Raw genomic sequence first — 27,443 nt, 5'->3', positions numbered from 1 at the left:
GCAAATCCAAAGTGGGCAGTTTTGTTTAGGTAGAAGCCACCCCGTAGAGGTGGCTTTACAGAATAATGTGATCACTGTACGAATGGATGTATATGGCTGCAATTAAGCCACTCAACATCGAATGATTTTTACACAGGGCGCCACTTATTGCAGGCTCAGAGTTAGACTCACTAAAGATAGCGGGGATCGAATGAGTGTTCCGTTAAAAGATCTGGTTCTGTTGGGTGACTTGTTGGCTCGCTTTGGGGGAAAATTGCTTATTTACGGCTTGAGTGTACTAAGTGTAGTATCTCTTCGTGGTTATTTTCACTTATTCTTCTATTTATCCTGCTGAACACAGATAAGATCCCATATGCCGCCGGACCCACTTGTCTGAAAAAGCTGCTAAAATTATTATATCCACATCATCAGGCCTCAATGTGTTCAACACCACACACACGTGTGTAAATGAAGCCAGACTGGGGGGACCATGTGATACCAGACAATGATGTAGCACATGGCTGTTGGTGGTCCATTGATGTAATGGAGGTGTGATACACCAGGAAGTAAAGGAAGTTGGAGACATAGACAGATGGAGCCCAGCTCACTAAGCTTTAAAAGTGATACAATGGAGAGTGATAAACCACCCGCCTATCAACTCATACCTGACATGTCACAGACTGTGTTTGAAAAATATCAGACAGGAGCTGATTGGCTGGTGGTTTTTCACTCTCCATTTTATCACGTTTGAAGCTTAGTGCATCTGGCCCATAATCTTTACTTCATGAATCTGGTGCTGTAAAATGAAAGTTGAAAGTACTACACAGCCCACCAAACACAGATCTAATAAAAAAAACATGTGCACTGCCTGGTCTGTGTGTCTGTGAGTGAGAATGTGTGGTCATGCTACACACCTTTCTGTTATACTATGCTGCTTCTGGTACTGGGTAAACTCCTGTGAGCAGCATCGAATCCTCTGCTGGGACCTGTGGTGCTTCCAGATTGTTCTGCAGCAGCCCAGTTTCAGCAGCAACACTCAGCAGCTCCAATGCAATACTCTCCGGAGTTAGTACATCTCAGCTGCCACAGGTGGCAGTGCTGAGCTCAGACATGGTGTGGATTGCACTCTGCAGAGCTGGATTAACTACTGCCCTGAGTCAGTCAATACAGTTAAGGTGGCCATACACCTACAGATTTATCTTCAGATCTGGCTGGTTGGAACAAAATCCTGGTAATATCTGAATGACAGTTTGACAGTTTTCCAGCATTTCCAAGCAAATGGTCAACTGTCATTTGTTCTCATCCATAACCATGTTTTTGTTCCAACCAGCCAGATCTGAAGATTAATTGGTAGGTGTATGGCCACCTAAGCTGCCATGTGTGGCATTGAAAATGAAACTGAAACTAAAAGAATGACTAATCACCTACTAGGGAGCAATGGCTCACTGTCTCTTTTAAATGAGCCATTCAAAAAAGACGCCTCACAGACGACCGACCCATCTCTACTCAGAGTAGCCAGAGACCTTCACGCCTAGTGTTATTTCTTTGCACTCCCATGAAATGGCCGGTTACCACCCCTAGAAGCCTACTTCCTGTCAGTCACCTTGCGTATGGCCAGCAATAAAAAAGTCGCAGTGTTCCATCGCAGGACCGCCTCGCGCATGCACACTACGGGATGTACACATGCGCAGTCTATCAATAATTGACCATTGTGCGAATTTTCAGCCGTGCGATCAGGTCTAGATCACCAGTGCACAGATAATATTTGTCATCTATGTATAGATGATGTATATACGCTGGTTAATACAGAATATTATAAAACTTAAGCTATAGTTACTTAAAAATGAATTCAGTTTCATTAGTAGCATCCTAATAAAAACTAATTAATTGTTAGACTATTGAAAATCTTTATTTTCATGGAGTTGCCTGTGGATTGTGGACAGCCAACTTTGTGTAAAAGGAGAACAATCCTTCAGAAAACCACTTAAGTTAACATCCAAGTGACTGGGTTACCTTGGAGATGGTTTGGAGAAGACTCACAATGTTAAAAAAACAAATAGACATAGTTTAGGCCCCATTAATGTCTATGCCAAGAGGGTAGACCTGCAGCAGGTTGTCTGTTTTTCTTGGAATTGGTTGTTCTAAGAATGATATTTGTTGTAAAGCCTCAAGTCCTTTCCTGGCTGTACAAGTTATTTAACACAGCTATAGTGACTCTGGTTATACTATTCGCTGTTAGTTCTCGGTGTGTGCAGATATACTGAAACAGCAAGGCTGTCTTCCAAGTGTGACTTCCTTTGAGCACTAGAAGGAATTAATTAAACAAGCTCAGCCAAACATATCACATGGGAGACTTGAAATACCAGCCTGCAGAAGAAAGCCTTGTTTTGTGTGCGTGCACGGTGCCTGATTTCAGTTGGAGCAGTTACTCTTAGCATGCAGACTTTTTAGGGGAAAGCAAACTGCGCGAGGAGAGGGGGATAAAGGAAAGGTAGGTGTGCTGGCTTCATTATTTTTCTTGGGGATAAGGTGGGACTGCTGTAACCTGAAGACATTCTAGTAACAGGGAAGGGCAAAACTGCCTGCCACACATCAGTTCTGGGTTTCAGACTCCGTAGGTAAATTGTGCTGTATATTTCATAATTGGATATGAAGTCTCTTTATGCTGTATATTGGTATTGGAATGAAAGACCAAGTAAATAAGGTTTATGTTGTCAACAGTAGTAGTAATAAGAAATGTGTATGCATGCCAGATTTAAGAGTGTAATTATTCTAGAATTGGTTTAGTATGGGAGTTTCTACATGTATATCCTACGGAACATAGCAGGTTCATGTAACGTGAATATTTATTGTTGAAAAGCCTTTTTTGTTATGAAGCAATTTGTATGCTTTTAACAACTTGCACAATGTCAGCAGATTACTAGTGGCATGCATAACAAACAAGAACACGGATGCAATGCACACTTACAGTATGTATATTGTATTGTATACATTATGTCTGAATCGGGAGTACTAGGAGTGTTTTTTTTTTGCAACTTTTTCCATTAAAATGCTTATTATTAACAAAACAGTGAATATGATGCACAAGCAGCTTCTGATTAAAATAATATGCAGCATTCCTATATTTCAGTATATGACTGTGGCTACATCTGCATAAAAAATAGAATCTTACAGTGTTTTCCTGGAAAACCTTGTAACATAGCATTTTGTATGCAGCTATGACGAAATGTAACGGAAAAAGTCACAGGAGGCTAGATGTACATGGGCACATCTGTACGTATAAAATATATGAATATAGAGTAAAAAGGAAAATACATTAAAAAAATATCATACGTACCAGAGAGAATACATTCAATTATCATTAGACTATAAAAAATATTTAATTAAAAAAGTTTAATAGTATTTATGTACAGTTTCTTATATAGCGCAGCAGATTCTGTTACGCAATAGTATGCAGACAATCGTCACCTGACACTAGAGCGAGCGCCTTCTGCTACAGCATACATTAGGGATCTCAAACAATTACATTATCAAAATGGCACCATCTTAACAAAAATGTTGTGTAATACTGAGCAATCTTAATGCTTTATTTATTTATTTATGTATTTATGTATTTCTTTATGTATATTATCTGGAAATATTCATGACAAAGATGATCTCCAGATGACAACTATGTCTCAACGCCTTTCTTTTATTGTTATTAAATTAATAAAACACCACACATTCTTCTTTCGTAACACAGTGAAATAAGGTAAATGCACAACATTGCTTTGAAGATTGTTGCATGTTTTAAAAAGTAAAATTCGATGAAAACAGCTTTCTGTAGTATCTACTTTGTATTAGTTTGTATTTCTGTTTCTCAGCTGGTATTAAAGCTGTGGTGTGTCTGTGCTGGTCATGACAGATTCTAATGTATCTGATATCCAGACTGTGTCTAGATAAACAACATATAGTCGTTATGGTCAATAGGTCGACATGAGTAATATGTCAATATGGCAATGGTTGACACATGAAAAGGTTGACATACATCTTTCATGATTTATTTCCTCTTTTGGACTCTTTCATACTTTACCATCCATGTACACCCGAGCAATTTGAGGGCATGTGGTACACTAAGTGGGTGTCCATGTGCTCAAGTGTCGACACTGAGAAAAAAAGTGAAAACCTCATGCCGACCTTTTCCATTTCAAACTATACCCAGTGTCAACCTTGTGCATGTTGACCTTTTGGGGTCGACTTGCTATACCACATGTATCATGGGTTACAGGGAATGTCCAATATTTGCTTATTGTCCTTATTTATCTTCACTTTTAATCTGAATCTGATATAAGACAATAAAATCTATATTTATTAAAGGCAGATTAGCCCTAAATCCTATGTGGACGTTTTTGGCCCATATAGGGCTTCTCTGCTGGTGATAGCTATCGCTGTGTGTTGTCAGCTATAGCATACACCAGTTAGCTCCAAGGATAGTTTTCCCACAAAAAGAATAGGAAAGCATATTCATCAACACTCATGGCAGTATCTGTACTTTGGTAAATTTATACCCATTCGATGTAAAATATGGCTGGTAAATTATATGGCAAGCTCAGCCGAATTCTGGTGTACAAATGAATATGCCATCAATAGAACGCGACTGCATATGGCCTGGCCATGATTTCTATGGTGGTGTGCTCATAGGTGTGCGCACATTGGGCGGTATTCAATGAGCCTGATTCGCCATGTTTTTATGGCGAATTTGTGCTGTTTGGCGAATTTCTGACTAAAACGGTGAATCACCCTATTCAATGACCACATGGCGAATACATTTCAAGGTTTTTTTCACCATGATTCACCGAGTAGCAATCGCTATCTTTTTATGGTGAAGTGGAATGTGAACTTTTAAAATAAAGTGTTTTATTTTTTACAATTGGTGTAAAAAAATCAGGAATTTTATTCTGAGGAGGGGCATGCTATTTTTATTCATGTGCTGTAAGCACATGAATATATATTTAATTTTAAAAAAAATATTTTTTTTTTTTTTTTTTTTTTACACAGCAGTCAGCAGGGGGCGCAGGAGCCGAGCCGCTCATTACATATTCATATATTCACTGCACCCGATCGTTACGATCGTGTGTAGTGAATATACGCTCCCCTGCTAGCACCCCCGGGGGGCAGCCTGTGCTGCCTGGCACCCGTGGAGCCCACCTACCCCCCACAAAGTTCTGGGGCAGGCAGAGAGACTACCATCTCTCTGCCTTGCACCATCCTCAGGCTCCCTGCGACAATCGCCGCAGGAGCTCATATTCGCCAGTCAGGGGCAGCGAGCCGCTGGCTCCGGAACGTGGCGAATGTGCAGCGAATCCTAAAAAGGATTCGCTGCACCTCGCAGGTATTCTCATTGAATACCGCCCATAGAGTGTTAGGGGTGCACAGGCACCCCCTAATGCTGTACCCCACTCTTATGAACACCTCCCTGCCGCTACCTTTTACCAAAGACTTTTGCTTTTTAGAAATGTATTCCATTAAAAGAAGCGCCCATCAATCAATTATGTGAGTTTTGCATTGTAAATTGTATTAGACTATGGTCATATCACTACATACTGTACCTGCGTCATCCATATATGTTTTGACTTTATTTGCATGTACTGTTACACAGAGTAATGAGAAGATTTTGGGAACCAGAGAAGGTGGGGGACCCCACATTTTTTTTATTATTATTATTTTAATTTTCTATTTTTTACACAGAGAAGCCTGCATGGATCTGACTGATCCATGCAGACTTCATGCTTGTCCGTATTTGGCTGCCAGGGAAACTCGGCAGCCAAATATGAATGACTTCACCATTGTAACATACAATTCCTGAGCATACGGCAGTTTATGAAATTAGTCAAATTCTCAGTTTGTATTTTCGGCCCGATTACTGACAATCCTGGTCGTACACAGGATTAGCTGTAATCGGGTGTTAGTAAATTGTCCCACCTTTTATGTAATCTTCATCTCAGGATGGCTATAGTGAGGGCAGCCAGCAGGCAAAATTATTTATTTATTTATTTTAATCAAAGATTTGGTTTATTTAAATTTACTTACCAAAAATGGACGTGGAACCCCAGGACAGGCTTCCAGTTTGCTGTACAAGTGTAAACTAGCAAAGGCAGGTAAAGCATGTGCATCAGGCTCCAGACTGCCAGGAGCAGTGGTAAGTTCAGCCACACCGCTGCCAGCAAGGATTGCCTAGGAGCTTTTCTAGGAATTCATCCTTATAGCATCCTTTTTAATAAATAAACTCCCAAATAAATAAGTAGATTTCATAATAGGCTAGTGAGAGGGCTTTTTATTGATACTGATACATGCAGCAAGGGTACACTGCTGCCTTCTCTTTCATTAAAGTGATTGTTGACTGCATGCTAGACTAGGGACAGACTGCAAATATTCTGTAGAAGTTACTAATGCTTTCTATGCAGATAAAATGGGAGTTTTATATTTGCTCAGTTTAAGTAAGGTTTATATTTCTAATTCAATTATTAACTTTATGTTTTGTAAAAATTATGAATATATATACTGGGAGAGATAACTAGGCCACCCTAGTTATAATGTTCTTCAGGGAAACACTGAATAGTGGGTCTGGTTTAGAGATGTACACAATTCCAATGTTTATGGAGTTTGTGTGATTCGCATCCATCACACAAACTCGCGCTGCCCATGCACCAAAGTACTTCAGCAATATTGTGCAGGCAGAAACACAGGTGTGTTGTTTTGTAATGTGTCTCAGCCTACATCAGCAATACTGTATGCACAAAACATGCTGGTTGCCAGAGTTTAAGTTCATACAGACATTCTGCCTAACCATAAGGTTACTCGGTGAGTCAGTTATTGAAGGATCTGTGATTACCAGTACGGATGGTGTAATGGTTAGCTACTGCTTCACAGCGCTGAGGTCATGGGTTCAATTCCTACCATGGCCCCAACTGTGCGGAGTTTGTATATTCTCCCTGTACTTGCGTGGGTTTCCTCCGGGTACTGCGTGGGTTTCCTCCCACAATCCAAAAATATACTGGTAGGCTAATTGGCTCCCAACTAAAATTAACCGTAGACTGTCTGTGTGTGCATGTACATGTGGTAGGGAATATAGATTGTAAGCTCCACTGGGGCAGGGACTGATGAGAATGCTCAACCATTCTCTGTAAAGCGCTGCGGAATATGTATGCGCTATATAAGAAACTGTTAATAAATAAATTACTGCATTCTTATTTGTACACCGTTACTTAGTTACTTACTGCCACCAGGGGGCGTCCTATTAGAATTCCGCATGTCTGTGTCACTTGCATATTTTTGCACATCCGCTGCTTATGGGATCCCATCTGCGAATTAGATGTCTACAAAGGGTTTAATAAGTAATACAAAGCTGTGTCTGTGCTGCTTTTTTTTGCTTAAAAAAAAATAGCATTATGGAACACTTATATCGCTAGCTATCATTTTACCACTATTACGTTACTGTTTTTTTTTTGTTTAAGCATGTTTATGGATTAAGTTCATATAAAAAGTGGTTCTAGTGGACTGAGATGATTATTGAAAACCCACCAATACTTTATGGGCTATGGGGGTTATTTTGGTTATTATGTGCACTGCAGGTGGGGTAGATGGGGTTGGGATCATTTGGTCTACAGCATGATGGTCGACATGGGAAAAGGTCGACATGGTTCTAGGTCGAAAGTTCATTAGTTCGACAATGTCTAGGTCGACATGGGGTTTTTCACTGTTTTTGTACCTGAATGTACACAGTTGACATAGACACAGTGTAAAGTGCACTGCATCCGCTTGCTATGCGTCGGGCACGGTGCCTCGCTATGCTTGGCACACTATTTTATTCTCCCACCGCGCCCTAGTGGATGGTAGGGCATGAAATACTGCCTGTCGTCACATGTCGGCTCAAAAAACAGTGAAAACTCCATGTCGACCTTTTGACTGTCAACCTAGACACTGTCGAACTAATGACCTGTCGAACTAATGACCTGTCGACCCAGAACCATGGTGACCTTTTCCCATGACGACCTTTTTCCCATGTTGACCTAATGGTGTCGACCTAATGACTGTCTACCATAATGCTGTAGACCAGTGGTTTCCAACCCTGGTCCTCAAGTACCCCCAACAGTGCACGTTTTCCAGGTCACCCAGCAGGTGTTCTCATTATTCAGGCACATTTGAAAAGATCCACAGGTGGAGCTAATTATAGCACTTGTGATTCTTTGTGGAGACCTGCAAAACATGCACTGTTGGGGGTACTTGAGGACCAGGGTTGGGAACCACTGCTGTTACATCTTCCCCACCTGCAGTGCACATGGTTTTGCCCATTTTCCAAACAAATGTGTACTGAGCTCAGATCTGAATAAGGCCCATGGTTTTGTCCATCTAAGAAGGAATTTGTCAGAAGGAGTGAACCAGAATAACGCCCTATATCTGAGAAAAATGTTTACATAACAACCAGAGCAGTACAAAATAAGCAGAGTTATGCTTAGTAAAAAACCTATTTGTTTCTTAAAGGCTAGGTGGATGGATCTTTCAGCCTTCCATACACTGTCCTAGATATTTTACTGAATGGTTAAACACAAAATGACACCTTTGTGATTTCCATGGGTTTGTGTTTGTCTTTCAGTAAATGGCCTTAGCAAAGAGATAAGAATAGGATACCCTGTTCATTTAATAGTAGCAGACAAAGAATATTCAGTACGCTTCCTTCCCTTGAGACAGAATTTACTGTAATAACAATTGTAGCAAGGCGAGGATTAGAAAAATCAGGTTACGTAGACATCGTCTGGGCAGGAGAAGTCACTATTCAACATTGTTGTATTAAGTAGGACAAAAATGTCACGTCAGTCACCCATCATGACTTTTATGAAGCACTTGGGGAAAAATCTCAATTAAAAAAAATTTTCCACTGGTATAGACTGGACTTTTTTAACAACTTGCCTGTTTCTGATGATAATTTATCCCCTACCTGATTGATCTTTATGGAAGAGAAAACCATTAACAATGGATGTATTGAGTGACGGCTTCGCAGCCATACAGTGATTACATTAATAATTTAGAAAGTTTCATTGGCTTGATATTAGGCCATATTAATAATTTTATGCAAAAATAGATAAGTGTGTATATATATATATATATATATATATATTCTCCAACTTGATCAAAGAAAGATTCTTCATAAGATGTAGGTCAGGGGTGTCCAAACTTTTTGCGACGAGGGCCAGATTTGGTAAAGTGTAAATGTGTGGGGGCCGACCATTCTGCCTGACATTCTTTGAATCATTAGTCACATCAGAATAGTCCCCCAGTCTGCCCCATTCACTCTATGTCCCCCAGCCTGCCCCTTCACTGTATTTCCCCCAGCCTGCCCCCATTCACTGTATGTCCCCCAGCCTGCTCCTCTTTCACTTTATGTCCCCCATTCACTGTATTCCCCACTCTGTCCCCCAGCCTGCCCCCCTTCTCTTAATGTCCATCAGTGCCTCCATTCATTGTATGTCCCCAAGCCTGACCCTCCTTCACTGTATGACTCCCATTCACTGTATGACCCCCATTCACTATGTACCCCACTCTGCCCCCCATTCACTGTATGTCCCCCAGCCTGCCCCTGCTCCCCCTTTTCTGAATGGCCATCACTGCCTCCATTCACTGTATGTCCCCCAGCCGGACCCTCCTTCACTGTATGTCCCCCACTCTGCCCCCTCCCTTCTCTGTATGTTTCCCAGCCCCTTGTGTGAGCCAGAGGAAGGAGAGGCAAAGCAGGCACTGCAAGGACAGGAGATGCTTGGGCTCCCGCTGCTGCCCTCCTCTGCTCTGCATGTTACGGGAGCAAGCTTCCCCCTTGCTGCCCCCCTCCCCAAACACTGCTGTCATGGTGATTGTGGAGTAGGGTGTTATAAGATTGCAGCAGCAGGGGTAGAACGCCAAACTTATCTGACTGTGGTGGCCGGCACCTCCTCATTGCAGCAGACAGCAAGGTAAAGGAGCATTCGCCGGGCCCCACCTTTAGTGTCCTGGGCTGTACTTCCCTCAACTGATGCTCTGCCCGCTTCCAGCTGGAGGCTGCGGGCCGCTTGAAATGACAGCACGGGCCGCATTTGGCCCCCGGGCCTGACTTTGGACATGCCTGATGTAGGTAATACTATGGTATTACTAGACTGCTGGGCATACACATTTTTCAGCCTTCTTATACTGTGTATGTGCACATAGAAAGCAATGTGATAACTTCTTTTTATGTTGCCAAAACTAAATATTTTTGTCTACATTTTTCAGCAGTACCTTGCAAGCAGTAGAGTTAACACAATGTTCTCTGTCAGATACATTGTTAAGAAATAGGAATAACTGAAGCAGTCAAGGGTAGAGATGGACAAAACGGATCATTAAGCTGAGCCGGTATCCGCCGGATCCTGCAGTGAGGAAAAAGATACGGATCTTTTAGACGGATCCTCGTCTCACTGTAAAAAAAAGAGGGGGGGAATACACATGACCGAGTAAAAACACTGATCGATGGCTGGGTGCAGAATCGCCATCGATGGCAACCATCGATGGTGTCTGCACCGATGGCCATCCCTGGCAGCAGCAGCTAATCTTTCTATCACTTGTAGTCACAGCACTGTACTCAGTCTACAGAGGTAGTACATGTGGCAGCACTGAGATCAGGAAAATGCATTGTAAACTGAAACGGATCACCTTTTTGGGATCGGCGGCTCATTCGTTCTTCAATGGGATCCATTCAAAAGATCTGATTTGTTCGCGAACGACCCATCTCTAGTCAAGGGTGGAACATAAAGACTACTGTAGAAAACATTTTTACTTGAACTGCCTGGAGGCTGGACAGAAGAACTACAAGACAAAGAAAAAAAAAAGAAGGCCATAAGCAGATTAGCAGGTCCTCTACTGCATTATGTACAACCATGATCTGTATGGGAGAATAAGCAGCAGGAATATATATATATCCCCTACCACTCAGTGGCGTCACTAAGTTTTGGGCGCCCCCCCCGCCGTTAGGAGGGGGGCGCCGCCGCCGCCCCGCCAAGCACCCCCAATCCCCCGCCGCCCATGCAACCCCCCCAATCCCCCGCCGCCCATGCAAACCCCCCCCCCCCCCCAATCCCCTGCAGCCTTACCTATAGCGCTGGTCCCGGCGGCTCCGTTCTTCTTCTGCTGAGGACCACCATAAAATGGCCACCCCCATACAGCAGACAGTTTCAGAGAACTGTGTGCTATATGGGGGCGACCATTTTGTGGTGGTCCTCAGCAGAAGAACGGAGCCGCCGGGACCAGCGAGATAGGTAAGTCTGCGGGGGATTGGGGGGGGGGTGTAACTATAGCACCGCAGCCCCCGGCGCCCCCACATATATTATATTTAGCAGCTAAGAGAGAGCCCATTTGCCCTACAGGTTTTGGACACTGGTATGATAATGCATGTATGTCCCCTCCACATGGTACAAGGCAGCAGCCATTTGTAGGATGAATCAATATTCGGAGTATTAAATCACTTGGACATACTGACATCACAGAAGCATGAGCACTCTGATGGAAATTCAATTACATACCTCCCAACTTTGGACCAGTTGGAAGCGGGACGCAGTTCCTGTGCGCCGAAAATTTTGGGGGCCGTGGCCTAATTCGGGGGCGTGGCCTATACTCGCGGCTCTCCCGCGAGGTCACGCCCCCATTTTGCCGCTATGGGGGCCAGTGGCGAATTTAGGGGTCAGGCCGCCCCTAGGCACAACATTTTTGTGCCCCCCCAATTTTAAGGTAATCATATAAGTATATACATTGTTATTTATACATTTCATAAAAATGTAACTGTAGCCCATCTTAATATTTTTTTAAGCACTATGGACTGCTCACTGTACGGAGGACCCGGAGGGAGGCACTTATTAGTACAGTAATTAGCACAGTGTCTCCATCAGTCTCTCTCCGGCTCACACACTGTGACTGACTGAGCGCAGGGAGGATCTGCGCGCCGCTCAGCTCAGCTGCTGGATACACAGCAGCCAATGTGTGTGTGTAGAGTAGCCAATGGGCGGGAGCCAGCAGCAGTGAGCCTGAGCCATTTCCGGATGCGCAGGGGGACCGTCGGACCCAGCCACTAACTGGTGATGTAATGTGCATGTGGGTGGGCAGTGGCGGGTGACGAGCGGCGCTGCCGCCGACATGATAATTCATGTCTGGGGCGGCGGCTCTCGTCACTCACCGCTGCCCACCCGCTCTGCCATGCTGCTATTTAACAGAATGTCAGTCTGCCTGCCGCCCTTAATTGGTGCCGCCCTGAGGCCGGTGCCTCACGGGCCTAGGCACAAATCCGGCCCTGCAGGGGGCATGACCCAGAGGCTCTGTGAGCCTCTTGCCATGCCCCCAGCCCCCTGGCTACGGGAATAGACGCTCTGCTTAGCAGCCTACAGGGGGGACTCCCAACAGCCCCCCTCACCGCGGGACACTACCGGCCGTGGGAGAGACAGCGGGACAGGCCCTGATAATCGGGACTGTCCCGCTGTAATCGGGACTGTTGATAGGTATGCAATTAAGAAAAGTACACTAGTATTTGTCATTTAATTTTTTTAGCATTGTCCTTCACTGCGCAACACATTATACCACTATTTTTCTTCCATTTCCGTGTACGTGTGTATATGCGTGTGTTTGTATATGTTTAAAAAATCTGAGATTCATTGATGATGAGACACTTTGAGCTGAGCCTCGTGTCAGTTTTTCTTCAGCCTCCTGCGCTGGCACGCTACATGTCTGTAGCAGATGTCGCTGAAGGACTCCTGTGTGTTTTCATCTAACCCCAATTTGTCCTCATGAAATGACCTGTCCGCTGCACTGCTAAGCAACTCTAAGATATAAGCCGAGTTTATAACAAAATAAATAACAGATGTTTTCAGTTACAAAGAAGATGAACTATATTAATAGGTATACTTGAAGTTACATGTTTTATTTGCACATGCTCTTTGGTGACCTGAGGTAACTTCAGCAGACATAAATAGGAGCACAGCCACATGTTATGCAAAACGTCAAACAAATTATTTCTATAGTAGTCTTCCTTTGTACATATCAATTTTGTGTGTATAGCCTCCGTAATCTGACAAGTCCTGTCTATGATGAGGAAAAACGAATGGGATCTGAAGTCACCACTATTTCTCATCTTTAGTAATGGTCAGCTGTAACAGTTCCCATCTGCCCCTATGCTATAAAGTCAGATCTGCTTTTATTAGTACTACACAGATTTTCTGATTGCCACATACCAATATGGAACTGTGGTCAATTATCTGATACATTGAACAAGCTAAATGTGTACTCTTCTATATACTGAATGCAACTATTACTACATCTATTTTACATTTTGTAAAATTGTGATATTTAATAAAACATGGTGTTCCTTGAGCAGCAACAATAGAGGAATGTTCTTATTTATCTGCGTTCATCAGCTGTCCTGTCCTGTTCTTTCTGCAGATGCCTGACCAGTTTGATCAGACGCTGGTACTCAACCAGTTGAGGTATTCCGGAATGCTAGAGACAGTCAGAATCCGCAGGGCTGGTTTTCCTGTCAGAAGACCGTTTCTGGATTTTTATTTTAGGTGAACATATAATGTTTTTCTTCTTAAACCTTAATTTGTATGGCTAGTTATGCCTATAATATGCAAACAAACAAAGCAGATTTATTACATGGTAGAAATATGTATATGTGATCTGCAATGCAGATAAAATGTTTCTAGTTTATTGACTGTAGGCCAACAGTCATGTCCTTTCTTTCGCTGTTATGTTTCCACTTTTACAGTATGATCATTGTTATTTAAGCTTGACTTTTACTATTATTTTCATTCTAACTTATTAATTACATTTTTAATAGTGATAGTAATAATTAAAGTAATAATAATAATAATTGTTTATTGATTTTAAAAAAAGAGTGGACTGGTAGATATGGGGGAAATTTACTAAAGGAAATTTGTAAAAAAAAATAGGTGTATTTGTATCCAGAAATACACTTATTTTTGACATTTACTATCCCGAAAATACGACAATTCGTAGTCATAGTGATGTGCTATCAATACCAATACGAATTGCCGTATTTTCGGGATAGTAAATGTCAAAAATAAGTGTATTTCTGGATACAAATACACCTATTTTTTTTTACAAATTTCCTTTAGTAAATTTCCCCCTAAATGACTTCCTTGTCCCCTTCAGAACCTAATTCAAACTCACACTTAACTATAATGCCCCCACCCAATTCTCTTCCCCCTGTGTTTCCAAACTCATTTCCCTCCACGCTCTGGCCCAACCACTTTTCTCCACCAAGGAGTACCACCTCTCCTCCCAACTGATTACCTCCTCACAGACTTTGCCAGTGCTGCTCCCCACTCTCTCCCTGTCAGACCTTCCAATTATCCCCAAAGCTTCAAAAGGGATCTGAAAGCCCACTTCTTTATTAAAGACTTCTAGCTCTCATCTTAAACCACTGCTCTCAAGACTGCCCCGCCTCATTTAGTGTGTAAGCCCTTATAAGCAGGGTCCTCTCATGTGTTTTTCTATCCCTTATTTATAAATCTATATATCTTCCCCATTGCCAACAGCGGCACATTTTGTTACAGTATGTGCACTTTTAATTAGTGTATTCACTAATAACATAGTAAGTGTTTGTATATCCACATCAACAAGATGCACTTCTATATTATATTATACAATTAGTATATATTTACTTAATTACTTACTTATTTTCAAATTATTATTAATTTTAGCTAAAGAGGAGATTTAAGTTAGCTGTGGTAATTTGTGGTGGGTTAACTAAAGCAGTGGGGCTATTCAATTAGTTCTATAGGCAGCCTACAGACTGCAATTAATGGGGATTGAGCATGCTCAAAACAAAATCCCTGATAAGTAGCCTGTTTTCTGGTGCTGTGACCATTTTGACCTATAGGTTTGGGAACTTATCCTGAGTTCTGTGTGTTAACTCCCATTAACAGGGTAATTAAATAGCCCTGGGCATTAAAACCTGATGTTACCACCCTTTTTCCTACTACTGCATCTAACTGAATTCTCCCTTTAGTCTCCTTTACTTAAATTCATGTTGATCTGAAGGTCTAAATATGTGATGTTTGATTCCTTTTGCCAGATATAAAGTTCTAATGAGAAATCTGAGTCTTCCCGAAGATGTTAAAGGCAAATGTGAGACTTTGCTTCATCTCCATGATACAACGGACACTGAGTGGCAGATTGGAAAAACCAAGGTATCTTCCTTGTCATTGTATTCAATAGAACAAAGAAGTAGCTGAGTATCTATGAGTGGGGTGTGGTATGTGGGCCCGACAGTTGGGATCGTTAAACCAACATCGGAATCCCGACCTCTGATGCTCCAACAGGGGGGGGGGTCACTGACCTGCCACACTGCGGGCTCATGTTCCTTTCTACCTCTATGGGGGTTGTGGACCCCCACAAAGGAGAATAGCCCCTGTCAGTCAGGATCCCGACTGTCTGTTATTTAAACAGTCGGATTCCCGATGTTGGTATACTGACGGTCGGAATCCCGACTGCCAGGACATTATCTGGCACTCCTGTAAGTGCTCATGCTTTTGGGATAGCATTGGCAATCATAGTTCGTATATTACTATACACCACAAACCCTACCTCATACATACAGTACATGGCTATGTATACAATTACACATTGTGATGATCATGGTTATGTTTGCCTAGAGGCAATAACTTACTGTGTGCTTACCAGATAAATGCGTCACTTACTGTAAACAGGGAATTGATGTTTATTCTGTGTGACAACGCTACATAGACCCAAAAGTGGTTTAAACTGCAGATACAGTGTATATATTTATGTAGAGAATGAAGCTACGTAGTTTTATGTATGTTTAGCTCCAGTTTCTGTTTGTTTTTTTTCTACTTAATTTTGTCAAATAAAACACTCACTATCTCTGCCATAATATTAAGTGCATTATGGGGCCATATGCTTTGAAGCATCAGCCTACAAACAAAGAATGAGGCCACAGAAACAGTTAATAAATCACCCAAGATTACAGAATAAATGACTGTGTACTGTGTGTTGACCCCAGGTTTTCCTTCGAGAGTCCCTGGAGCACAGATTGGAGAAGCAACGTGAGGTTGAAGTCTACAAGGCAGCCTTGATAATACAGTCACACATTATGGGCTTTGTGGCAAGGTGGGTGAGACTCATTCTTCCATCACACTGAAGGCATTAGTGTTGTTTATTGCCTGCAGTGCCAAGATTGCTTGTAGATGTACAGATAATGTATAGGGTGCTTCCCATTTACAGATTATGGACATCTTTCAAAATATTTGAACATTGGGGGGTGATTCAGGTTGGATTGCAAAGCACATTTGGTTTGCTAATGGACAAAACCATGTGCACTGCAGGTGGAACAGATGTAACGTGCAGAGAGAGTTAGATTTGGGTGAGTTATATTGTTTATGTGCAGGGTAAATAATGGCTGCTTTATTTTTTACACTGCAGTATAGATATCATTTTGAAGTACAAACTCCACCCAAATCTAATTCTCTCTGCACATGTTACATCAGCCCCACCTGCAGTGCACATGGTTTTGACCATTAGTAAATGAAATGTGCTTTGTCAGCCAACCTGAATCACCCCCATAGTTTCTTGGGCAAAGCAATCAGGGTGCTAGCCTGGGTATTGCTGGCCATTGGTTACTGAAAAATTCAGCATGACACTGCTTGATGACTGTGGGAATCATAATCACTGTCTCGTATCACATATATTTAGAAAACGTGATACTAGTGTGATTTTTAGTTTTTACTGGAAGCAGCATGGGCAATTATTTAATGTCTAATGTAAAGATTTGCTTTTGGAATGTTAGTTACATATGTAGGCTGTATAGTTATTATGATGCAACACTAGTTTATTTATATTCTTTATATTATATCTTTGTAAGCCGGAGAGCTGGGTACACGCTAGACCAAGGGTGGCCAAACCTGTCCTCAAGATCTACCAACGGTGCATGTTTTTCAGGCAACCTGTGGATCTATAGTAGGAATGAATGCAGCATGTTTGAATATGTGACAATTAGTAATGACTACAGCTGTGCACCAGCTAGGTTATATGGAAAACGTGGACCGTTGGTAGATCTCGAGATCAAACCGGCATATTGTTCACATCGCTCAGTGTGTATACACTATTGTGCACTCTAGTGCCTCTTTCCTCGCATCTTCTGATCTGCCTGAAGTGTGAGAAGATCCAAAGACATAGGCCCTTATTCTTTTTTACTCGCAAAGGCAAATTCCTTCTTAAATGGACAAAACCATGTGCACTGCAGGTGGGGAAGATGTAACATGTGCAGAGAGAATTAGGGTGGTGTTTTACTTAAAAGTAAGATCTATATCGTAGTCTAAACATAAAACAGTCAGTATTTTCCCTGCACAGAAACATAATAACTCACCCAAATCTAACTCTTTCCGGACATGTTACATCTGCCCCACCTGCAGTGCACATGGTTTTGTCCATTTGAGAAGGAATTGTCCTTTGTGAGTGAACCAGAATAAGGATCATAGTGAGAGACACCCTGGATCTGGTTACTGAACGATATATAGCACTCAATCGTTCATTGTGTACGGCCAACTGACATATTCCTTCAGTCATGATGTCCTTCACAATCCAGGATCATCTAGTGCAGTGGTTCCCAAACTTTTTGTCATTTTTTTTTTTATCAAACCCCTATGCCAAAAGTTTGTTATTGAGAAGTTTAGAAAACAAAATATTAAATTAACTAAATTGTGTTTATATATCACTCTAAAGCCCTGTACACATGGCGTGACCCGACACTTTTGCTGAGCGACGTGCTTAACCCTTTGCAGTCCAAATTTTTTTTTGTTTTTGCAATTCAGTCTGGTTTAAATGTTTAAATTAATTTTATTTATTTTTAATAAAAAAATGGTCTACATTGAATGTTGAATGTTAATGTTCTTATTTTAAAGTGGTTCACCATTGGATCTGCTACTAGTGCTAGGGCTGTTGAGCCTGACTAGACGTTGGACCTGAAAGGGTTAAGCACGATCACTCAGCACACCCAAAATGCTTTGTGGTGAGCGATTGTGGTGAGCAATTGTGTTGAGCAGAGCTTTGCCTATTTTTAAGAGGCAAAGAAAGCCCCACGATCTAGGGAAAGCCAGTGCAAGCACTGTTTTTCCCTGCGGGTGAAGCAGAGGACCGCACATCGCCATTGCCGCAAGACATAGAAATGGAGCGTTCCGTGCTCCATTCTGGTCAGATTGCTTAGAAAAGGGGCTGAAATCCCCCCATGTGCATGCCCCTTTAGACTAATGGGCCCTACACACAGAGCGATATTCAGTCATTTTCTGAGCGATTTTACAATATTTCACTAATTCGCTCCGAAGATGGCTGAAAATCACTGTGTGTGTGTGTGTAGACCACACAGACATTTAAATTGCGTGGCTCTGCGGGTCTGTGTCTTCTGACGATTAATAACATGCAAGCAGGTTATTAACAGAGAACACTGCCCCTGACACCACTCTCAGCACACATCGCTGTGCGTTCCTAAGCGTTCTAAGCGAAGCAGCATAGCTCAGAACACTCTCCCTTCACAGGTCGGTATGTGTGTAGAGCACAATAGTTATGTGGGGAGGGACCACATTTGCTTCTGGTTGTCCACTTATGTTATGACAGGAAGCCAACATCACTTGTTTTGCCTATTTACACTGAACATAAGTAATTTAAAATTGTACTGCACCATCAACACAGGGAACACCTGGCACTCCCTGGGTGCCACAGCACAGTTTGGGAACCAGTGGTCTAGTGTGTACCCAGCTTAAATGTTTTGTTAAATTGAAAGATTGTCAGTTATTTTTTTGTTTATGTAATATTCATATACCAGAGACAATTGACACAAGAAAGCATTTGCCTTTAATCTATAGTTCCGTGGTTGTATGCACATATATTATAACGTTTGATTTTGTTCCCCACACTAATTTATTATATATATTTAATAAATACTTTCTTTGTAAGAAACAAAGAGCGTTGCTGTAATTATCAGTCAGTAAAAATGTCTTCCATTCGAAAAAATTAAGGGTGGGGCCCTGTGAAAATAAGACGCTAATCTATTGCACATGTTGGACACAGCAGCAGAGAGCCTGAGACAGTGAAAGTTGATGAAAACCTTAGTTCTAATCCCTGAGTCTCATTATGCAGAAGGACTGGCATCGGTGATGAGGATATTTTTGGCAATAGTTATTTGCAGTTCGTATTAAATTACTGTAGTTTGGGAAATCTTCCATTGGACAGGATCAGTGTTACCCTTTAGCTGCCAACCTCACAACGATTTGTAGCATACCAGCTTACTTTACCAGGGTTATTTCTACATATTCAGCCTCAATATCCTCACATAACTGTGTTTTATCATCTTTCAGTTCAGAACAGAAATTGTGTAGGATTACTATCCTGGTCCTGTGCTTCATAAAATCATGGTTAGCAAAGTGTCATACATTATGTATTAAATCCAGACCAATGCTACGCATCTGTTTACCTTTGTATGTCTTTAGAAAGTCAATAGTCGCCTTTTCAATAGCTGTTTGCATAATGAGGTAATCCCTTTTCATGTGCATATGAGCCCTAGCAGCACATATAGGACAATATGTCACCCAGGAAGGCATCCTGCTGTGTGTAATTACTTTCTCTGGAAGCAAGGCATATATCAGAGCTCATTCTCTCTTCCAAAACACCGTCATGTCAGGAGAAATAAAGATAGGTCTATGTTAACATTAGCTTAGACCAGATTTAGACACAGCTAGGACCTTGCTTGGTTTTCAGAGGTTGTGATTCATTTGGTAGCAGTGGCAGTGGCACCTTGACACCTGCCGTAACTGAGATGCATAAATAGGATGGATTATGTCTTATCGATCGCAGTTTGCAGAACAAGCTTCTCCTTTGTTTTCTCAGAAAGCAGTACAGAAAGGTTCTCCGCTGCGTTGTTGTGATACAAAAGAACTATCGCGCTTTCCTGTGGAGGACAAAGTTTTTACGTCTTAAAAAAGCAGCTGTGACCTTCCAGAGGCAGTTGCGTGGGCAGTTAGCCCGTCGTATATACAAGCAGCTCCAGGAGCAGAAGCGCAAAGAAGAGGAAGAGAGGAGAAAGAGAGAGGAAGAAGCAAGACGAAGGAAAGAAGAGGAAGAGCGGCTGAGAAAAGAAGAGGAAAGGAAAAAGAAGGAAGAAGAAGAGAGACTAAGGAAGGAGGCAGAAGAAAGGTACGTGGCTACCCAGACAGTCATCATTTCTGTGTCTGTATAATGGAACCAGAGATTTAATTACATTTTAACATAACTAATTACTGTAATTATAAAAGTACATCAACTTTCACACCTGCTAATTATATTTTTCCTGTTACAGGGAAAGGCAAAGGATAGAGACAGAATTACTAGCCAAGCAGGTAGCTGAACGACCGATTACTTTCTATTGTAAATGTACTAAAATGTTCCTCTTATTTGTTTCTGAACTCTATATTCTATATACTTCTATATGCTGTGCTGGGAAATATGTGTAAATGACCGTACAAACTCTATATTTGGGAGACTGTGCTGGGATAAACACACATATATACAGTATGTGATGATGTCATTTACTATACAGTAGCAAACCTTACACCACACTGAGCTGAAAGTAATCCAGACCTGACCTTTAAGGGTAAGGGTCATAATCAACAGTCGACATACTTTAGGTTGACACATGAAATAGGTCGACACAAGCATTAGTTTGACAATGGAAAGGTCAACAGTCAGAAGGTCAACATAGTTTTTCCTATTTTTTGGTGTATGTTAACGTAAGTTGACATGGACACAGTATCAGTGTACCGCGTCCCTACATATCCCTATTTGGTAAATAGCCCTGTCATATAATCTTTTCATTTGATTGGTATGTCTGTGATATATGGAAAGTGTCATTAAAATATTAATTAACATGTCCCCTAGGAATGATGTTGATACCCAGCAGCAGACAGACAGTCTCCATACTCTACATGAAGGAAACTAGTATGTAGTTTGTATTAAAAGACTGTAGTTCAAAATAACAGAAGACGTTGAATGACGTCCTGTACATTCCAGGCTCTCAGGCAGTGTTTGGTTGCACTGGATTTGTTAGGGCTAGTATGCAGGGAAGCCCCGGTGCCTACATTCAGACATTTATAATTGTTTTGTTTTGGGTCTGCTTGGGACAGCCACTACTTAAGTACAATCCACTGGCTGCTATGTCAATCTAACAGTTCGGGTCAAAAGTGTAGAAAGATCTCAAGATGTTGACATTGACATTAAGCTATTTGAAACTATTACATTGTTTATAAAATGCTATAGAATCCACCACATTTTCAAATACCATTGTTGGCGTGAGGACTTCTAGCTGACTTGCTGCCTGTCTGCTCTTGTTATCTAGCTGACTTCTGTTCTGTTCACAGCTAGCTCTACTCTTTTGTGACTCAGCTGTATAACAAATACATTTACGGCTAGTACTATTTTCATATACCATGTGGTCTTAAAATGATATTCCCTCTGGGGTTAGAAACATAAGTCAAGTAGAATATTTATTTATAATTCAGTCCGATGTACTCAGTGAGTCGTCACGCTGATATCTGTGTGTGCTATTGATACATCATGGGCTGTAGAGCTGCTCTGCACTGCAGGCTTGTCTACGTGTATGAGAGAGCTTTGTGCTAGTGCCTTCTAGTCGTGTCTTGTTATCAGTGTGCCTTATTTACTTTTTAGCAGTTATTTGCTCTCCAGTTGATATTTCTCATGTTCAATCTTGTAGTTTTGTTAATATTTACCATTAAATTGTACTGGTACATCTGATCTGCTAACTCGTATAACAAGGTTACTCTGAAAGAAAAACATTAGAGCACAATCTGCCTTTAGATTCGTTTTTGCTAATTGAATAACCAGGCACACATTGCAAATGTTTACATGGATACGTTTTGATTAGAATATAATTTGTTCTATGTGTATAATTGTAGGCTGAAGAGGCAAGAAAACAGCAGGAACTTGCTGCCATGTTGGAAGCCCAAAAGGTGGCTGGCGAGAAGCGAGCGCTAGAGAAACAGAAGGAAAACAGGCAGGTTGAAGAAATCCTCAGACTAGAGAAAGAAATTGACGATTTACAGCGCATTAAGGAAAAACAAGAACTGTCCTTAACAGATGCATCATTACTACGGCTGCAGCAGCTCCGCGATGAAGAGCTGAAACGCCTGGAAGAAGAAGCCTGCAGAGCAGCCCAGGAGTTTCTCGAATCCCTAAACTTTGATGAGATTGATGAATGTGTTAAGAATATTGAGATGTCCCTTTCTGTAAGTGATGTGTTTTCAGATAAACCCAATGGCATTGCTGGCTGTGAAAAGCCAACCTTTAATTTTAGCCAACCATATCCTGAAGAAGAAGTCGATGAGGGCTTTGAAGCAGATGATGATGCATTTAAAGATTCACCTAATCCAAGTGAGCATGGTCACTCAGACCAAAGAACAAGTGGTATTAGGACCAGTGATGATTCTTCAGAAGAAGATCCTTATATGAATTATACTCTTGGGCCAGCAGCTGAAGCCATGCCAAGTAATGTATTACTTGCTCCTGAGTCCGACCCAGTAACCTTAAAAAAAACACCGGGGGGAGAGTCGGCATACTGTGTGCCCGAAACTTTGCCTGATGCTCCACAGGGTCTAGAAAGCCTCATCATACCAGAAGGAGATTATGATTACGACCATGATGATTATCAAGATGGAGCAATAACCTCTGGGAGCAGCGTGACATTCTCTAACTCGCACAGCAGCCAGTGGTCACCTGACTATCACTGCTCCATAGGAACTTACAACAGTTCATCGGCATACAGGTTTAGTTCAGAAGGAGCTCAATCTTCAGTAAGTTTTTCCATGCATGTATTTTAATTTTTAACTCTAGTAATAATTATGCATTCTGAGTTTATATGATTGGTTGGAAATACTACCATGGCCAAATCAACAGGCTCTTCTAAAAAACACGCATACAGTATCTTCTATGTGTTTTTGGACTGTTTTTAGCTTCTATGCAACCCATACATTTTAAAATGATGTGCTTGAATGCAATTCACCTTTAATCAAATGAAGGGCCTGAATCAGAGTTAATTGCTAATTAGAGATTTCACAATTTGAGCAATTATTGAATGACAGCGCATGCGTACTGATTGAGGGGAATTAGCGACATATAATACGTATAGATCATACTTGTAATCCTTTGACAGTTTGATTTACAGTAAGCCGGCATTTGGGGGTGGCAACCTGTCATTTTCTCAGTGTGTCAGAAAAAATGCAGGAGTGCCCAGGCATTTTTGAGGAAGGTCTGTGCTGGCCACTTCCAGCCTGTCTCAGTTGCAGATTAGTGGAACAGACAGTAAAATCCTTTCCTTGGTCCGTGAAGTGCTTACGGATTTACGAGTGGATGCTGATTAGTGATCCATTTGAAATTCTCTTGCAGTTCTGCAAAGGGTGGTTACTCTCTCTCTGTCTGGGCGGCAGCTTTTTCCTTGCAGTCCACTGCAAATTCTCACATTAGCCATAAACTCTGAATCATTAGCCCGACGTCGGGATCCCGATTGGCCGGACCAAGACAGCATGGTGAGCACAACTAAGCCCCTTGCGGGCTCACTGCGTTTGCCACGCTGCGGGCACGGTGGCTCGCTACGTGAGCCACCTATTCTATTCTCCCTCTATGGGGGTCGTGGACCCCCACAAGGGAAAATAGCAGCTGGCTGTCGGGAACCCTGCTGTCTGTGTTTTAACAGTCGGGATCCCGAAGTCGGGTAAATGCCTGTCGGGACCCCGTCCGGCACCCCTTTTCAATGTACACATTGCTTTTAGTAAGAAAGGTTAATAGTATTTAGAAGCTTATTATCATGGACTTGGGCTTTAAATGTTAATATATGCATATTTAAAAACATAAATATTCTTATCTGGGAAAAAAGGTAAACACCATTTAAAAGATTACAATGTTCCCTTCATTGTTAGTATGCAAACAACTTAAGCTTCACCAAACAGTAAAATGGAAAGAAAAAATATATGCTCCACTTATTTTGTGTATTACTGTTTGCAAGCCAGACTCTAAAGCAACTTTTAAACAGTAGTACTAATAGCTTAATAAATAGGGGCCCAGATTCTGAGATGACGCCTCCTGCATGCAGTGCAAATCTGAGTGCTCTGTACAAAGTGCTGAGTAAGCATCAGCTTACTCAGACTGTACTCTGGAAATCCTCTACTGGAGCCAGGACGTCTGCATCCAAACACAGCACTCCTAAAAGATGGGGGCGATAAGTATCTGTTTTGTAGAATGGTCCCCATCACCACCCCTGCTCCACCTTCCTAATGCATGCCAATTATGCTGCTGCTAAGGGGGGACTCTCTGGGCCTAATTCAGTCCTGATGGCAGGGCAAATTTGTCCTCAGAATTGGCTAAACATGTACACTACAGGTGGGGCAAATGTAGTATGTGCAGAGAGAGTTACATTTGGGTGAGTTATTTTGTTTCTGTGCAGGGTAAATACTGGCTGCTTTATTTTTATACGGCAATTTAGATTTCAGTTTGAACACATCTCACCCTGAATCGAACTTTCTCTACATATGCACCACCAGCAGTGCACATGGTTTTGCCCATTTGCACCACCAGCAGTGCACATGGTTTTGTCCCAATATTTATGGACCTGACTGTAATTCTAGGGAGAAGAGGTTGCTCGGACTTCACCTTAATGATTGACATTTTTACTAACCATAAGCACCTGTGGATATTAAATATGCATGATACAGTAAATGTGTTTTCTTTTTTAACCAAGACTTTTTGAATTTCATACTGAGTTCAGACACAAATTGTTATATAAGGACATTATCCAGCCATTTTACAACCATAGTACTGTTCTGCATTGATGGCTGCATATATAATGTGATGGTTACTTGTGTAATTACAGTTTGAGGACAGTGAAGAAGACTTTGATTCAAGGTTCGACACAGACGATGAGCTTTCCTACAGAAGGGACTCTGTATACAGCTGTGTGACACTGCCATATTTCCATAGCTTTTTGCATATGAAAGGTAACTTATGGACAGAAAATGGTTTAAACTTTATCAATACATTTTAAGTTAGATTTTTTATTTACTTTTTTAATTTAAATATTCATTGTATTTTTCAAGATGATGATTTAGCTGTCATGGATTTAGCACTTCTATAACAAACCAAAATCTGAGCTTGATCCTGTGGCTCGTGGTCCATTGCGTTTTTACGGTGGTACTCATTACATTTCATACACAGGTTGAGTATCCCTTGTCCAAAATGCTCGGCAATCATTTACACTGCAAAACCAGTTTGACTTTGAAGTGTAAATGAAAAAAAACCTGGAGATTTCTTAACAAATCTCTCACTTTCTGAAACTCTCATCCTATTTAATTTCACTCGCTGACTTTAAATGGCAAGCAATCATTTTCTTGCACATGTTTAGCAGTTACATATTTGACAAATTGTGTCCCCAGTAGTGCCAGTTACAGATGTCCCCAGTAGGTTTTTAGCAACAAAAAAAAGTATGGTTATCGAGACTATGGTTTTTGACTATGGTTTTTGGAATAATTTGGATAACAGATATTTGGATAAGGGATACTCAACCTGTTTTCTAAAAAATTTTTTTATATTTGCAAAGTTTTGCAGCATTTTTGAATAGCATTAATACATGCACACATGCAGTGTGTGTGTGTGTGTGTGTGTGTGTGTGTGTGTGTGTGTGTGTGTAAATATATATATATATATATATATATATACAGTGCTCGAAGTGGAAATTTTTAAGTGGGGGTATGGAAAAACAAAGGATTTATTTATGCGCGCTTCAGAAAAGAGGGCGTGGTCACCTATAAAGGGGCGTGGTCACATTGTCAGATACACATGCCCCTACATTGCGAGATACACATTGGCTCCCAGTGCCAGATACACACCACCCTACAATGCGAGATACACATTGCCCCCCCCCCTGTGCCAGATACACATTGCCCCCCAGTGCCAGATACACATTGCCCCCCCAGTGCCAGATACACATGCCCCTACATTGCGAGATACACATTGCCCCCCAGTGCCAGATGCACATGCCCCTACAGTGCGAGATACACATTGCCCCCCCCAGTGCCAGATACACATTGCCCCCCCAGTGCCAGATACACATTGCCCCCCCCCCCAGTGCCAGATACACATTGCCCCCCCCAGTGCCAGATACACATCGCCCCCCAGTGCCAGATACACACTGCCCCCCAGTGCCAGATACACATTGCCCCCCCAGTGCCAGATACACATTGCCCCCCAGTGCCAGATACACATTGCCCCCAGCTCTTCCCTTCTTGGCTGCGTGCCCAGCGTGGCTGCTTCTCCTTTCTTGCTTACATTGACACACATGTGCTGAGATACAGACTGACACTGACACACTGATGTCAACAGACAGCTGCTGACACACGGACGCTCACACAGACACGGATGCTGATACACACGCATGGACACTAGTACACTAACGCCGACACTGGCTAACACACTGATGCCGACACATAGATGTTGACACCAACACATGGATGATAACACAGACACACGGACACTAACCCCAACACGCTGACTGATGGTGACACAGAGACAGAACAGATGCTAACACACTGATGCAGACAAACAGACTGACATACTAACCCCAACACACACTGACAAATGGACACTGAAACAGCCATATAGATGCTGACACAGAGACTTACCATGTTGCCTCCGCTCACAGGTTATCCACAGCAGACAGACATAGGGGGTTATTCTAGTTCATTCTTTCTGACAAAATCCTTCTTAGATGGACAAAACCATGTGCACTGCGGGTGGGGCAGATGTAACTTGTGCAGAGAGAATTAGATTTGGGTGGGGTTTTTCTTCAAAGTGAGGTCTATATTGCAGTGTAAAATAAAGCAGTCAGTATTTTCCCTGCACAGAAACAAAATAACTCACCCAAATTTAATTCTATCTGCACATGTTACATCTGCCCCCCTGCAGTGCACATGGTTTTGTCCATCTAAGAAGGATTTTGTCAGAAAGAATGAACTAGAATAAACCCCATAGTCGGGATGTGGGGTCCAAACACAGCTATCTGGTGCTTGGCCTGGTTGCCGGAGACAGGATTGCTTGGCGGGTGGCTACTGTACCCAGCTGCTGAGTAGGGGCTGCCAAGAAGAGAGCCCAGCCGTGTGTGTAAGCAGGGGGGTGGTGGGCTCCTGTGCCGCAGAGCCAGCGGGTGTGTAAGTGGGGGGGGGGGGCTCCTTACCACAGAGACCCACTGGGTGTGTGGGGGTGCAGCCTCTGTGCCTTACAGAGCCACAGGGAACTTCCAAGGGGTGCCGGCTCCTCTGCCTGGCAGAGCCGCTAGGTGTGCAGCATGCCTGACAGAGCCGCTGGGTGTGCGT

General features: G+C 42.2%; 1 protein-coding gene across 1 annotated transcript in view; it reads left to right on the top strand.

Moving 5' to 3' along the window:
• The window catches only part of MYO10 (myosin X), a 221,199-nt gene that overhangs the window by 160,593 nt on the left and 33,163 nt on the right, over positions 1-27,443 (top strand). The window contains exons 20-26 of the mRNA XM_083188111.1: positions 13,444-13,568; positions 15,101-15,215; positions 16,049-16,155; positions 19,924-20,229; positions 20,372-20,411; positions 21,984-22,877; positions 24,950-25,073. Coding sequence (XP_083044237.1) covers positions 13,444-13,568; positions 15,101-15,215; positions 16,049-16,155; positions 19,924-20,229; positions 20,372-20,411; positions 21,984-22,877; positions 24,950-25,073 — 1,711 coding nt within the window. The remainder of the gene's footprint in view (positions 1-13,443; positions 13,569-15,100; positions 15,216-16,048; positions 16,156-19,923; positions 20,230-20,371; positions 20,412-21,983; positions 22,878-24,949; positions 25,074-27,443) is intronic.

This window comes from Crinia signifera, chromosome 5 (assembly GCF_055691185.1).
Source record: "Crinia signifera chromosome 5, ASM5569118v1, whole genome shotgun sequence".
Lineage (NCBI taxonomy): Eukaryota > Metazoa > Chordata > Amphibia > Anura > Myobatrachidae > Crinia > Crinia signifera.
Note: the sequence above shows the minus strand (reverse complement) of the source record. Positions and strands in the feature narration are given on the sequence as shown.